The 14388-nt window shown below is 37.2% G+C and overlaps 1 protein-coding gene across 2 annotated transcripts in view; it reads right to left on the reverse strand.

Moving 5' to 3' along the window:
• Window positions 1-236: 236 nt before the first annotated feature.
• Window positions 237-14388, reverse strand: part of oxsr1b (oxidative stress responsive kinase 1b) — a 58054-nt gene continuing 43902 nt past the window's right edge. The window contains exons 6-18 of one of the 2 annotated variants that reach the window (XM_053487816.1): window positions 13612-13721; window positions 12928-13029; window positions 12645-12778; window positions 12477-12525; window positions 11571-11636; window positions 11348-11470; window positions 7648-7683; window positions 6388-6501; window positions 6045-6115; window positions 5689-5741; window positions 4343-4411; window positions 3393-3457; window positions 237-2866 (exon numbers count right to left, since the gene is read on the reverse strand). In XM_053487816.1, coding sequence (XP_053343791.1) covers window positions 2792-2866; window positions 3393-3457; window positions 4343-4411; window positions 5689-5741; window positions 6045-6115; window positions 6388-6501; window positions 7648-7683; window positions 11348-11470; window positions 11571-11636; window positions 12477-12525; window positions 12645-12778; window positions 12928-13029; window positions 13612-13721 — 1067 coding nt within the window. In that variant the 3' untranslated portion in view covers window positions 237-2791. Of the gene's footprint in view, window positions 2867-3392; window positions 3458-4342; window positions 4412-5688; window positions 5742-6044; window positions 6116-6387; window positions 6505-7647; window positions 7684-11347; window positions 11471-11570; window positions 11637-12476; window positions 12526-12644; window positions 12779-12927; window positions 13030-13611; window positions 13722-14388 lie in introns of both variants that reach the window. The other variant, XM_053487815.1, reaches the window with a different exon arrangement.

The raw sequence follows: 14388 nt of genomic DNA on the forward strand, positions 1-14388 counted from the left end.
GTTGACTTACCTGTTTTGCTTCTTAAGAGTGTCATGAATACATTGAATGAATGAAATCGATCATTGTACATTCTTTGTCTAGACACGAGTCTGTATCAGGTGGACGTCCGGTCGAGCATCAGTAAACACAAGTCTATGTGATATTTAATAAGGGCTCAATTACTGTTTTAATATCTCTGATAGATGTTTATCCAAACGTGGACACACAAGTCAACATCACTTCGATTCAAACAATCTGATATGTTCATTCTTTATTGATTTTTTTAAAATAATCAGAGAAACATGCATCCAAGTTCAAAACAGACAAGAGTGCGAAATGAGCGAAATGAAAATAAAAACCTAATGCAAAAAAAAAAAAAAAATTAAATATCTTATCAACAGTTGGATGTTATTGCCTGTAATAATCTGAGTGTGAAGGTCGTCTGTCCAAACACTACAGCACTGCTATAATACATTTCAGCAAATTAAAATAGACGCGTGAGGTTCGCAGCGAAACAGGGGACAACGTCGTTGATCCTGTTTGGACGAGATATTTTTTAACAATGCTGGTGAACGGCACGATAACGATTTGTTGAATATTTTATTTATTTTTCTTTTTTTTTTTTTAAATGGAATTCATGACATCAGCATACAAGAGTACTTGATTCTAAATATTCAATTCAACATTACACTTTGTACTCTGATTCGATTATATCGGACATTTTAAGTGCCTGGAGTGATCGAGAGTGAATTATACTCATCAAAGGGAAAAGAACGAAAGAAGTCATTATAAGGAAACTCGTACTATAAATAGGATCAACACAAATACTGGGATTTCTGCCCCAAAAACTGATACAAGAAAAGAAGCTAGGGAAAGTAACGCGAGCCCTCAGTGTTGTTACGGCAGATCGGGCGTCTTGTGTAATCTTTCAAATTCTTATCATTGAACACTAACAATTTCAGATTCTCATAACTGAATAGAAGCAGCTATGAACGTGGATGACAAAAAAAAAAAAGACTGATACGCATGAATGAAAATATTATTTAGTTATTACTTACTAACTAGGTGGGTGGGGGGCGGGGCTTAAATCAGACAGACCTCCTCCACACAGAAAAGGAAACGGCTTTTCGCTATGATCAGGATTTAGCGTGCGAACAGCCAATGAGCTAAAGAGCTAAAGAGCATGGTGTTCTCAACCACAATCTGCCCTTGTTAGAGACTGTGTGTTGTGAGATGGTGGGTTTCCCAATAAGTTGAAACAACCAATATAAAACCCAAATCACATTATTTACAGGTGAGAGAGAGAGAGAGAGTACTGATTCAGCCACGTCAGTTCAGAGAAAAAAAACACGACAAAAGCCGGTAACACCAGAAAGACAGACACATGATCTTGTTTTCGTTTTTTAACCCACAAGGAACATTGTTTATGGTATAAAACCAATATTTTTTACTAAGTACTGAATCACAGATATGTGTAATATGGTGGGGGAGGGTTTTTTTCCTTCTTTTTTTTAAACTTACATTTCCACACAGGTACTGTACACAAAAAGGAGCTTTTTTCCCCCCAAAGTTTCTTCAGTGATTGCAGAAAGAGAAAAAAAAGAGGAAGAAAAGAAAAAAGCGAGATAGAGAGAGATAAAGAATCATACCAGTGAATAATTAACTCAATAAATTCATAAACAGAGGTGGACAAATTTCCAATTTGGTATGAATCGATGTTTAAACTTGACAATCTGGATTAAAACGACCTGCTGCACTACACACACACCGCCTGACAAGTGCACACATTTTTCCAGATAGAACAAGCTAGCAAGGCTCACAAGCTTACTCGATGGGAGATCAGTGTGGCTGAAACGCCTATGCGAGGTCGCAATTAAGATGCTACGCGATACACTTTGTTAGATGAGATTTACGATGTGATCGGGCTTCTAGGCATCGAAAAGTACGTCAGGCAAAATTTGATCGTTTGTCCACCCCCGATTAGATACAAGTGTGTGTCCAGCAGAATGTGCACATCGTGATGATGACCAGTGCATCACGCAGACAAGGAAATCTGCACAGCAGCTGAAAATGCAAAACAGAACAAAAAATAATAATAAAAAATAAAATTAAAAAAAGTGCCTAGGAACGTCAGCGATTCACAAAAAGCTTTTGAAAGCAGACTCGCAGGTTTCGTCCGGTCACAATAAGGCTAAGTGTGTGCTAAAGTCGGGCACTCGTTTCAGTTGAACTGTGAGAGCTTTTTCCTTCAGAGCAGAGACCATTAAAAAAAAAAACATGTAAAAAGTCTGGCTAGAATATAAATGTTGTCTGTAAAGGAAAAAGAAAATAAAAAATGAGAAGACTTTCCCCTTAGACATGCATTCAGTAGCTCTTAAATATAAGGCATTGTTACATTAGTGAAAATTTTAGGGCGTTAGTTGAGATTGTGCAAATGTCGGGACGTATATTACAGGAAAAATAGATGGAAACGAACACAACGTGGTTGGTGTTGGAAAAAAAAAATAAATCAAACAAAACATCCTTCTACATATACACTGTAAACTTTAGTTGACTGTTTCCTATAGATTCTGATCTCATCCTTTCACCCTTCCACAGCCGGGAGGGGCTTCGGGTTAAATCCTATGGGCTCACGACACGGTACGGCTTTTCTTTGGCAGAAGTGGTATCTCGAACGGTGGCCAGGGGACGAATGTGTCATTCTATTGGTGTGGGGTTGGGTGGTGGTGGTTGTTTTGTTTATGTTTTTTTTTTCGTGTTTGTTTTTCACATTTTTTAGGCAAGTCATGGTCCCCGCGTGGAGGCAAAACTTTAACTGATACTGAGCTGAGCAAATCCCATGAGTTTGACATCGTCGGGGATCTCCGAGCCCTCCACGCCGGATGCCTGCAAAAACAAGAACGTTAGCGTTAGCATTGCTTTGTGGGTTTATGGGTAATCTGCAGATTTCTATGGACCTTTTGCAGTCACGTGACCACCATGACATCAGACACAGAGAGCGGAAGTGGAGATAATCAATGTTAGGCTACTAGTAATTTTCTTTGATATCAACTGTATTTTCAAGTTATATTTCAGAGACAAATATAAGAAATATTAGCTAAGGGACTTGAGATTAAGCTTTGGGGTAAAATCTCGTTAGCGTTGTAAAACAGAACAACATGGGCGGTTCAGAGGCAGTTTAAAACGAGTTAGACCCAATTCCTAAAGAGACAACGTGTTGTTTAAAGTAATAACATCACCAGATTTGTTTTCCTTACTGAAAGTGTTAGCATGACTGGAGGTGTATGTGGATTTTGGTACTGGCCTCCCAGGTAAGTAATTCCCGTTTTTTGCTGTAAAGAAGTGGGCCGGACTGTGGTGGACGTCACGTGAAAAAAAGTCTATACAAGCAAGCAAACTGTTTTCAACTTACCAGCTTAAAAGTGACATTTTTATTGGCTTGAGGCTCATCGACTATCTTCTGCAAGTTAGCAGCAACTTTAAGAAAAAGAAGAGGGAGGGGGAACAACATTAACAACATAAAATGTACTCAAACGTTTACAAAACAGATATCCAATTTAAGTCATCTTTTTATTCATTTTGGTTCAAACTGAAAGCTTATTTACATTCTTTAAAGAACCAAGGAGTAGAATATTGTAATAGTATAACATAACAGCAGACAGCAAAATATCACAAAATATCAGAGCCAATCATATTTTAATAAATATATGTGGTACAAGCATATTATTGATACACCATAAAACGCTGGAGCTTCTGGGGGCAAGATTTTTATGGTGTGAAAAACAGTTATTGATTATATAAGAAACAAAACTGACTAAATTAGAATAAATACTTAAATAATTAGTTAATAAAGTGAAAGTTTTTTTGTTTTGTTTTTATTTTGGTCTGGTTTGTATTTTGTTCTATTTATCTTTCTCTATTTATTTCCTTATTCCCCAATTTAATTATTTACATATTTATTTATTTCCATATTTATTTATTTCCATAATTATTTATTTACATATACTTATTTGAACATTTTCTCATTAGCACATTTTTTCTGTATTATATTTATTGAATCAATAAGAAAATTTAATAAACACATTAAGAACCAAAAAAAAAAAATGACAATGAAATTCAGAAGAATAATTGTCGAAAGTACATTTTATTTATTTTTTTAATCTCTAAGCACATTTATTCACTTTTAAATTAACTTGCACTTCATTTTGGTAACCAAGTCTTTATTTATTTTATTTATTTATTTATTTTACTCATTTTGGCAGTTATGTCGTTTAAAAAAAACAAACGGCTCTACTTAAATATAAATAGAAAAATTAATTGAAATGTACTGGGTTGAGAAGCATCATCACCTATGACACTTACCTATAACTAAATCCCTCCCGTCTACCAGCCCGGCGGACACCAGCTCCTGGGACACCCCGTCTGCTGTGTCTACAGAAAAACACAGAGTTTTAAAAAAAATCAACATAATTTTATGACCTTCAAGAATTTAAATCAGAGAAACACAGCTTAAGGGCGATCTCGGGATTCTACTCCTGTCTTACATTAGTTTTACTTAAATGTACATTAACATATATGATATGATTAAAGGGAACCTATTACATTTTTTAAAGATTCAGACAGGCCCTCTGGTGTGTGTGTGTGTGTGTGTGTGTGTGTGTGTGTGTGTGTGTGTGTGTGTGTGTGTGTGTGTACAAACAACAATCATAAGAATTTTTTTCCAGCTTTTTTCATATTTGTATTAGTAAGGGCTTAACATAGATAGATAGATAGATAACAACTTAGATATCTATCTATCTATCTATCTAATTATATATATATATATATATATATATATATATATATATATATATATATATATATATATATAAAATAGATAGATAGATAGATAAATTGCTGATCCCACATGAACACTGAAGCTCTGAAACTGTGTTCTCTAAAAATAAGGGACCTTTACAATGTGACCCTCCAAGACCCAGGTAGTACAAGTTCTTTCTACTCGACACATCACAGTCATCATCACGTCCTCCACAGCACCACGCAGCAAGTACAAGTCGCTTTCTATTACCAGGGACGTTCAAGTCAAACCAGAAAACAGTTATGAGAGTCATTTCTCTATATAATCCCCTGCTACACTATTGCACTTATTTAATAAAATTTTTATTTAAATAGCGCTTATAAACAACAGTCATTGTCTCAAAGCAGCTTCACAGATGTAAAAGAAAATTATGAAAATGTGTAGGAAAAAGTAAAAATGTATAGATTATAGTGAACTGATTGTCCCTGATCAGCAAGCCAAGGGTGACTTCGACTTATCCCAATGTTTACTAATGCTTGCATAACAGCAAGGTAAAAAGTTCTCTCAGAACGCCAAGGCCATGATTGGATGTCTTAGACACTGGCCTCCCAGGAACTCCTTTAATGGCCTAATAATGTGGAAATGCAGTTAGAACCGTATGAGCTAAGTATTAGTAATGCGCAAGAGAATGTATAGACGTAAAGCCTTCTTTAAGGTTAAGGATAAGAGTCTCATTTTTGTTTGTAAGGTTAGATCGGTTTTAAGCTTTCATTCAGGAGAAATTTCACCACGAGTACCGGTTTGACTTGAACACCTATCATATATAAAGAACTATATAAGAGTAAAGACAATTTCCATTTAGTCTTGCGGCTAGAGGACCTTAAAAATGTTTTTATCACAAACTGCGTACCTCGTCCAGGCATAAACTCGAATCGGATGTCGTTGAGCTCCTTCTTCAGGTTTCTGGAGAACAGAAGAGAGAAATCCTAAAGCTCACTTGTATAAGCACAGATGCAGTACATCGGCGTTGCTCAGAGTTATTTAATCTTTCTCGACATGTTAACCCTCTAGAATTTTTCTTTCGTTCTGCTTTACAGTCTTAAAAAGGGACTTCTTCAAAGATTAGGTATTGAGCACTAGCATCATACTGAAGCCACTGGACAGCTTTAATGATGGGAATGAGGGTGTAGATTTATGCCGCACTTTACCAGCACACGGCCTGTCGAAATACAGCTCGGTCTCAAAGCAGACATACAGGACATATACCTCAACCTCAACACCAGGCTGATGGGCGACTTGGAGGCGTCGCTGGCAGCGGCTGGGGCTGGAACGGGGACCTGAGGGTTAAAGATCAAAAGTGTGAGCATTCCGGCGTGGCACTGGGCAAGCTACAAATACATTCAAGGTGTTTGGGGCTTGTTAAAGCTGTAGATCACACTACAGTACTTTAGTAACTCAACTGCACAATATATCCTTCTCCTTTAACTCCACAAACCATTTCAATCAGAAACAATGTGCACAAATGTATATATTTAAACAATACATATATATATATATATATATCAAACAAATATAAATTATAAATATATATATAAATAGAAAGGTTTACCTGGGTGGGGTTAGCAGGAGGGGACAGAGAGGATGGCATGGGCTGAGGTACATCAGGTTGCGCAGGGACACCGGCCTGGAGGTGACTGCCGAAGGGCTCCGCTGGCTGGAAAAGCTGCTAATAAATGAAATAAATAAAAAGGTCACTTCACCATATGATTCTACAAATCAAGTTCCTTTTTTATCCATTTGGATAAATATACACATCTTACAAAATGACTGAAATATTCCCCACCAGCTCTCACTGACTTTCTCTCGGTTTTAATTGTGGTCGATGATATGTGGGAGAAAACATCCGATATAAGGTACGGCTGCTTGGTGAGGTCAAAAATCATAATCATGATCCGTGTTGAGATGACGATTATCTAACACGATTACACTTAAACACGATGCATTTATTAAGTCAGTGAATTGTCTTGAAATTTAAATATTATTCATGTGAAAAACAAATCGAATAAGGTAATAAGGCTGCGATGGATCACAAAACTGAAGGTTTGGATCTGATCAGTTATATATATTTTTGGATTACAAAACTAAAGAGGGAAAAAAAATATTTTGCTCTCCATTTATTACTTAGAATTTACTCAGGGCAAGGAACTTTGCCCATATTTAAAAATTAGTTTTAAATGAAACGATTAAATGAGGATGCCAAATGTTTACATAAATAAATAAATATTAAATACAATTTTTAACACCCTTATAAATGTATGTTTCTATTGTTTCAATCACTGTAGTTTAAAGAAAGCACGTATAGGACTCACCCTCCTTTAAACTACAATGAACAATAATCGTCATAATAATAATTACAATAAAAAGAAAAGAAAGAAGGCTGCTTAGGATGGAAAAAAAAGTGTCTTTGGCCGGTAATAAAAAACTTTAGTAAAGCAAAGTGTGTGCATGGACATGGCCTAGTTATTTGGACAACCAGACCAGAGTGGAGGGACCAAGGTTCATCAGTGTGATGTGGCAAAACCTGGTGAGCAGAGATTCTGAGCCAAAAAAAATTGCTGTGCAACTGAACGCTGCAAAATAATTATTTAACCTTGGCTAATAATTATTTGAGGGTGTAACTGTCACTAAAAGATGAAAAAAAAAAAAAACAATGACCTGCACGAGCCTAATACAAGCTGTTGTTCCTGACATTGCAGGTAGAGGCACTATATATACAAATTACTGTACTCTTTGAAAGCACTTCGAAATATACATATACAGTATACATTTCTGTGAAAAGCGCTATAAATATTCATATTTAAATTCTTACCTCTGAGTTCTGAATGCCCTCCTTGACTCTCGGGGACTATAAGGAACACAAAGAGAGAAACGTCAAAAGTGTTGCAGAAAACTATGAAAATTCTGGCCTTGATCTGATGTCAATAGCGGGAGATGGGGAGGTGGTCAGGTTATCAAGCGCTGTCATGTTTATGCTATCAGTGCTCACACTTTTGTTCTTTATTCACATGGACTTCTTGTGACCTTTTTTTAAAAAAAAGTTTTTATAGAAACCAAACATGCTGAAATTGAGTCGTCTGATCTTGGGGAAGATTTACTTATAAATTTCCAAAGAAACCCAAAATTCCATATATAAATGATTTGGTGTAACAGGTTTTTATTCTGGAATGAACTCAGAACAGGCCTGTATAAATAATAAAGATGGTTTAGATAAAGATAGTTTTAATGCCACCTTCACTAAACACGGTTCCTGTCAATCTCGGGTGTGAAAGCAATCAGCTGTTTGGGTGACGCAGAGTGTTTGTGATCGTTATCAGGTTGGACTTATCTAGTCTAAATTATATTACTATCTATATGAACTGATTTATTGCTGGACTCTTCTGAACGCTTAATCGTGATATCAAAATCATTTATGGTCTCATTTCATTCTGATGCTACACGTGACCGATGGTAACCTCCAGATACTGAACTAATCACATTATATCTCAGCATGTTAGTTCATATGACCTAATAATTAACTCTCTACAGTTTGGAAATTAAATAATTTAGAATGTTTAGAAAGTTATATAATGTCATAAATTAAACTCTACTATCATACTACAGTCTATATAATTAAACAGAGGGAAAAAAATAGAAATCTTTGTAATTCAAGTTTCGATTTTAGAAAGTATATCTTTACATTTAACGGTTTTCCCTTTAATTACATCTGGTTTTAAATAAGGTCTCATCAGGATCTGAGAGTAACCAATGAATACGTCTCAAATACTCTAGATTCAGATTCCTGTATTTAATTGCTGCATTAATTTGTGTACAAACACTTTAAACTGGCCACGTGATTTAATACCGTTCAAGAGTTAAACCTAAGGATATATTCTGCTACTTTTCCACCACTGATTTGTCTTACACTGGGATAAATAATAACTACACAATGTTTAAAATAAACTTATTAGTATAAACAGATTAATAAACCCGTCAATCAAAATATTAAGCAAGCATGTGCCATGTTTACAATTGTTAACATTCTAAAACTTTTACGCGCCTACGTTTTAGTACTGATTTTAATATTTTATGAAGTACGAGGGGCGTTCAAGTCAAACCGGGACTCGATGTCATTTCTGGTGAATGACGCAGGTGATATTTACAGAATTAAGACCTCAAGCACAAAAGTATTCAAGCACAAAAGTCGTTGCCACGTCCCCTATACGGTCCTGACCTCGCTCCAAGCCACATGTTTGGGTCATTAAAAATGTTCCTGGGAGGCCAGCGTTTCAGAAATGGCTCTGGCGTACTGAGATAACTTTCTACCTTGATAGTATCCGATCATATAATAAGTGCATTAGTGTAGCAGGGGATTATAGAAAGAAATAAAAGGACCCTCATAACTGTTCTGAACAATTAAAAGCTCTGGTTTGACCTGAACGCCTCCCGGACATAGCAGTCTGCATGTGAAATAGTACTTCATATCACTTTGTATCACTCGACCTTATGTACACATGTATCTGATCACTGCGATGAACAAAAGTGTGCTCGACCGAAGCTGGTGTGTGTGTTAGTGCTTGACCCTGAAAACCGTTTATTCACCTGTTAAACGGTTAAAAGTTGTTGTTGATTTTTTTAAAAGGTGAGTTGTGAACACGTTACAAAAACACACACGTACAGAGCGATACAAATGGCTTCCAGGAAAAATAATGTCCCAAAACATACACTGTATTTTCTGCTGACTTCCATACTGTACTGTACACATTCGCCGAACATAGTTATACACTTGCCGACTTCCTCCTTTAAAACTGAATGTAGTACAAAACTTAGACATAAGATTGGGAGAAATAGTCGGTTCCATGGCGACCTGCGTGATCGCTGCAGCTGCGCCTATATGACGAAAGTCTGCATTTTAAATGGGAAAATATACAGAGTTCTTACTTTCAGTGAAATACTCTATATGGCCAAAAGTATGTGGACACTTGAGCAGCGATGTAATTATGTGGCTCTTCCTTCCTTGAAAATTTGTCTAGAGCGCTCTAGCACGCTGTGGAGTGATGGTTTCTCTTTACTGCCTCTTACAAAGCGAGCCTTGTGACGACACGATGCATTTTTCAATTCGATTTGTACATTTACACAGATTCTTTCGAGTCTGTAAAGCTGCTTCAGATACGAGTTGGTAAAATGATCCGAACGTCCCATCACTAGCGAGTGCGTCTCCCCTTAAATGCTCTCGTGGCAGAAAGAACTTAAATCTCCATCTATTGGAAAGCCTTCATAGAAGCCTGGAGCTTATTATAACCTTATAGATGGATTTAAATCTGAAAATATGTATATATCCATAAACCTTTGGCCATCTAGAGCATAAACCTCAGTGCATCCTGGTGAGCCTGGCTGTACACCATAACCGTGTTATTGTAAGTATTAATAGCGCTCTATTAACTGATATTAATAGTAAGATGGACTGAGGTGTGCAAAATGCGTCGTTTGTGGCGTAGCTTATAAAAACATATCATTACAAAGTGCTTAAAAAAATCTGACATGACATGAACGTTTTGTATATGGAATTAATCATGAAGTTTCAGCTAACCCTGAACCAGAAAGGCTGAGGTTTCAATTAAATATTTTAAACATCTTTTAAGAACACGGAGCCTTTTCTGTGGACGCAGATCTGATATTCTCATACAGCTTGTTTCTCCTAGAAGGGACTGTTATTTCCTTGTTAATGAAGCCATCTGTATGTGCTGGAGAAAAAGCCCAACCCTATCCGGAGGAACTTCCAAAGGCTGAGCGAAGCGAACTTGTCGCCGGGGCGCGCTAACCGACTTGGGTAACTGCTCCTTCAGGTGTAGGACACAAAACACAGATCACAAGAGACGGACATATGAACGGACACAAACGTGGGGCTTTGAAAATGATCACAGTGCAAGTGCTGGATAAAAAGAAAAAAAAATACAGACAAATACAGAGACAAACACACAGACAAATATTAAACAGCAACTGGCACGACAAGCACGAGGTGTGTGTGTGTGTGTGTGTGTGTGGGTGTGTGTGTGTATAAAGAGAGAGGGAGAAACAAAGTAAAGGATGGAGAGGAGAGAAGAAACAGACAAACAGAGGGAGGGAGAAGAAAGAGACAGACAGGAAAAAACAAGAAACAAAGTAAAAAAGGGGAGAAAGAGAACAGAGTCAGAGAGAGGAGAGAGAAGGCAGAATGAGAAAAATAAGGACAGACACACAGACAGAGACAGTTAAAGACCAAGGGGGAGACAGAGAGACAAAAACAAAAAGGCCTAAGGACAGAGACAGACAGAAAGAGAGAGATGCAGGGAAGAAAAGACAGAGAAAGAGAAGAGAGGCAGAGACAGTCAGAGGGGGGGAAGAAACACAGAGAGAAGCAGAGAAAGCAAAAAGAGAGGAATACAGGGAGAGAGACAGATAAAGTAAGAAAAATAAGGACAGAAATACACAAAGACGGTTAAGGACCTGTGTGTGTGTGTGTGTGTGTGTGTGTGTGTGTGTGTGTGTGTTACCCTTAAAGCAGCGACAGCAGCTTTGCCTTCCTCACTCTCCTCGTCCAGCTCGTCATCGCTCCATTCCCACTCGCCATCTTCTGTTTTATGCAGCCTGCCGCTGGAACCGGGAACCCGCCTTACCTACACACACGCACACACACAAACGAGTGATGTTCTGCACTCTCTTACATTTTCCCGTGCTTTAAAGCAGAATCTCGTCATTACGTTCATTGCGTCTCACCTTTTTCGACCGTTCTGTTATTGTCGGCGCTCTCTGTAATAACTTCTCCTGCAGGAACTCATTATTCTACAGCGGGAAAGAAAAACAGCAGTGAAAAACAACAGAACTCACGGACACAACGTCACTCACGGACATCAAGGAAAAAAAATCACAGGACATCAAAATCATGCAAGAAGTATGGGGTTTCGAGTGTATAAAAAATTTAAACTGTGTAAATCCAGTTTTTAAATGAAAGTGTACTGTTAAATACCAGCGTGTTGCATTGGTATCTGCAAATACAAAACATAAAATAGTAAAAATAAATAAATAAATAAATAAATAAATAAACAAACAAACAAACAAATAAATAAAGGGAAAAAAAAATTGAAATTGAAGAACACAAAATTATGGGATAATTACATTAAAAAATGCATAATATTTTTTTTTTCATTAAGAAGCAGGCATTATTTATATTTTTATTATTATTATTATTATTATTATTATTAGCAAATCAATAAAGGTAATAAAAAATGATAAAATAATTTTAATTACTATGCTTATTTTATAAATATATATTTTAATCGAAAGTTCACAATTCTTTGAATGTTTTTGGCACAAACTTGTCTTTTGTAAAAATAAAAAAAAGTCACAAGTATACACTTTTCTTAGACCAGCCTAAATTAATTTGTAGTTTAGCGCTGAATCCCTATTCCATAAGTTTTTTTTCCGCTCCACCTTCATTTTTACAATTTTTCTCAAGAATTTTTTCTGCCCCCTGCTGGCCTGCAGTGGTTCATGTTATTAACAGCAATTGTGTGAATCCACCAACAAAAAAAATAAAAATAAAAAAATCACTCAAAGCGAGCTTTACGCTTTTCTAGCAATACGGAGACGTCTCAGGAGTTCAGTAGTGACTGAGGTTTTTACCTTTGCCTTCTGGAAGAACTTGTGTTTTAACAGCTCCAATGACGTTGGCCTGGAAAGTAAAAGCGCAAGGAGGGGGGGAAAAATAATTAAAAAATTCAACCCTTCAAGCCTTGCTAAACAGAAGCCTTCTCCCAGATCACCTGTGCAAGCTGCGAGATTATTCCTGACCTTTTCTCTGGGTCCTTCTGCAAACACAGCGAGATCATCTTCCTGAAGGATTTGCCGTACTTCTTTACCACTTCTTTATCTGTGATGCCCGTCTCCAGGGAGGGAGGGTCGTTCTGCAGGGTCAGCATCAACACCTGAAAAACAACACGCGAAAGCTTGAATACTTCAGAAGGTGCTGGTTCGAACAGATGTCATGTATGTATGTTTCTTCTGAGTACGTCTTCTTATAGTCGTGTACAGCATGTAAACAGGAGTTACAGAGCGGTGGACCATCATCACTTACTTTCATGGGAGGGTATTTGTGGTACGGAGCAGCTCCGGTGGCCAGCTCGATGGCTGTGATCCCGAAACTCCAAATATCTGCTTTGAAGTCGTAACCCTTTACCTAAAGACAGAGGAAAAGATTTCCTGATTCATTCCTGATCATACATTTTGCTCTAATTATTATTTTTTTGATCAGGAGCAATCATGAAATTAACTGTGATGTCTATAAACTAGAGCTGTGCATCATGGGTGGACTTTCTTAAAACTTTAAGAATTTATCTTAAGCAGTTATATTTTTTTTACAGGTTCTAAATGTATTGAAAGCTAGTAGTGTCTAATAATCCCCGAAAGAGGATATAATCCACTTTTTTTTTTTTTTTTTTAAATAACTTATAAAATAATCCACTTTCAGGGCATTCGCGCACCACGCTGTCTGTAGGTTAGGTGTATAGTCTGTTCCCCCGACTTATGATTGAGTCTGTAAACTCAATCAAGCAAAAGTGTGGTTTCGGCACCTTTATATCACAAGGGAAATCCCGGACATAATTTTGTCTTAGAGCTGTTTTCCACTGTATTGGACTGTAAACTCCATTTTGCTGAGGATTTTCCGAAATTAGGATTATTTAACATCAGGACAGATTTACAGAAATACTTTAGCGGCCTGCTCGAGCATGTTCCCCGAGTCAGCGTGTGTTAGTTTTACCTGCTCCATAACTTCAGGAGCCATCCAGCATGGCGTCCCGACAAACGTCTTACGCACTTTATTCCTGGTGATGTCGCCGCCGGTGGATAAGAAGGCACTTACGCCGAAATCTGTGCAGAGAGACAGAGAGGGGGGGTGAAGAAGGAGGGAAAAAAAAGACAAAAGTGTGGAAACTGCTCGCAGTCATAACAGATTAACTTTGGATTAGTAGATTTGCAATGGATCAAAACAGGATTATGATATGAAGTAGAAAACAATGCCTTTGTGTCCTGGTTACGGAAAAACACGAGTGAGAAATTCATCTGATATGCGACCGACACATTATGGAAACAAACCTAAACACAGACGAAACATGCTTGCATGTTTTAAAATCTTTGATCTTCAAAGGTTTTTATTTCAGCCTATTAAAAATCCCCTTCTGTTTTTGTAAAGTTTATTCAAACTAGTAATGGGAATTTCTGTTCTATTCAGCGAGTCAGATCATTCAACTCTATTATTGTCGCGATGCCACTATACACAAACGGATCAAAACACGTTTCTAAGAAGGCGTCAGATTAAATGGCACCCCAAGAGAAACCGCAAGGCCTGCGCCTATCGCCTACCCAAGGTCGTAAAAAGAGCCAAGTCGCCAAATCAGTTTGTTCGTCTTGCAAATTCCCTGCAGGTGATTAAAGCTATAGTTCGTTTTTATAGAGTCTTTGCATTGCTGAAAATAAACCAGCAGATTCTCTGTCGACGTTTATCCGGTTTAATATATGTAAATTCTTTCTCTCGAGG

The sequence above is a fragment of the Clarias gariepinus genome, chromosome 26, assembly GCF_024256425.1.
Source record: "Clarias gariepinus isolate MV-2021 ecotype Netherlands chromosome 26, CGAR_prim_01v2, whole genome shotgun sequence".
NCBI lineage: Eukaryota > Metazoa > Chordata > Actinopteri > Siluriformes > Clariidae > Clarias > Clarias gariepinus.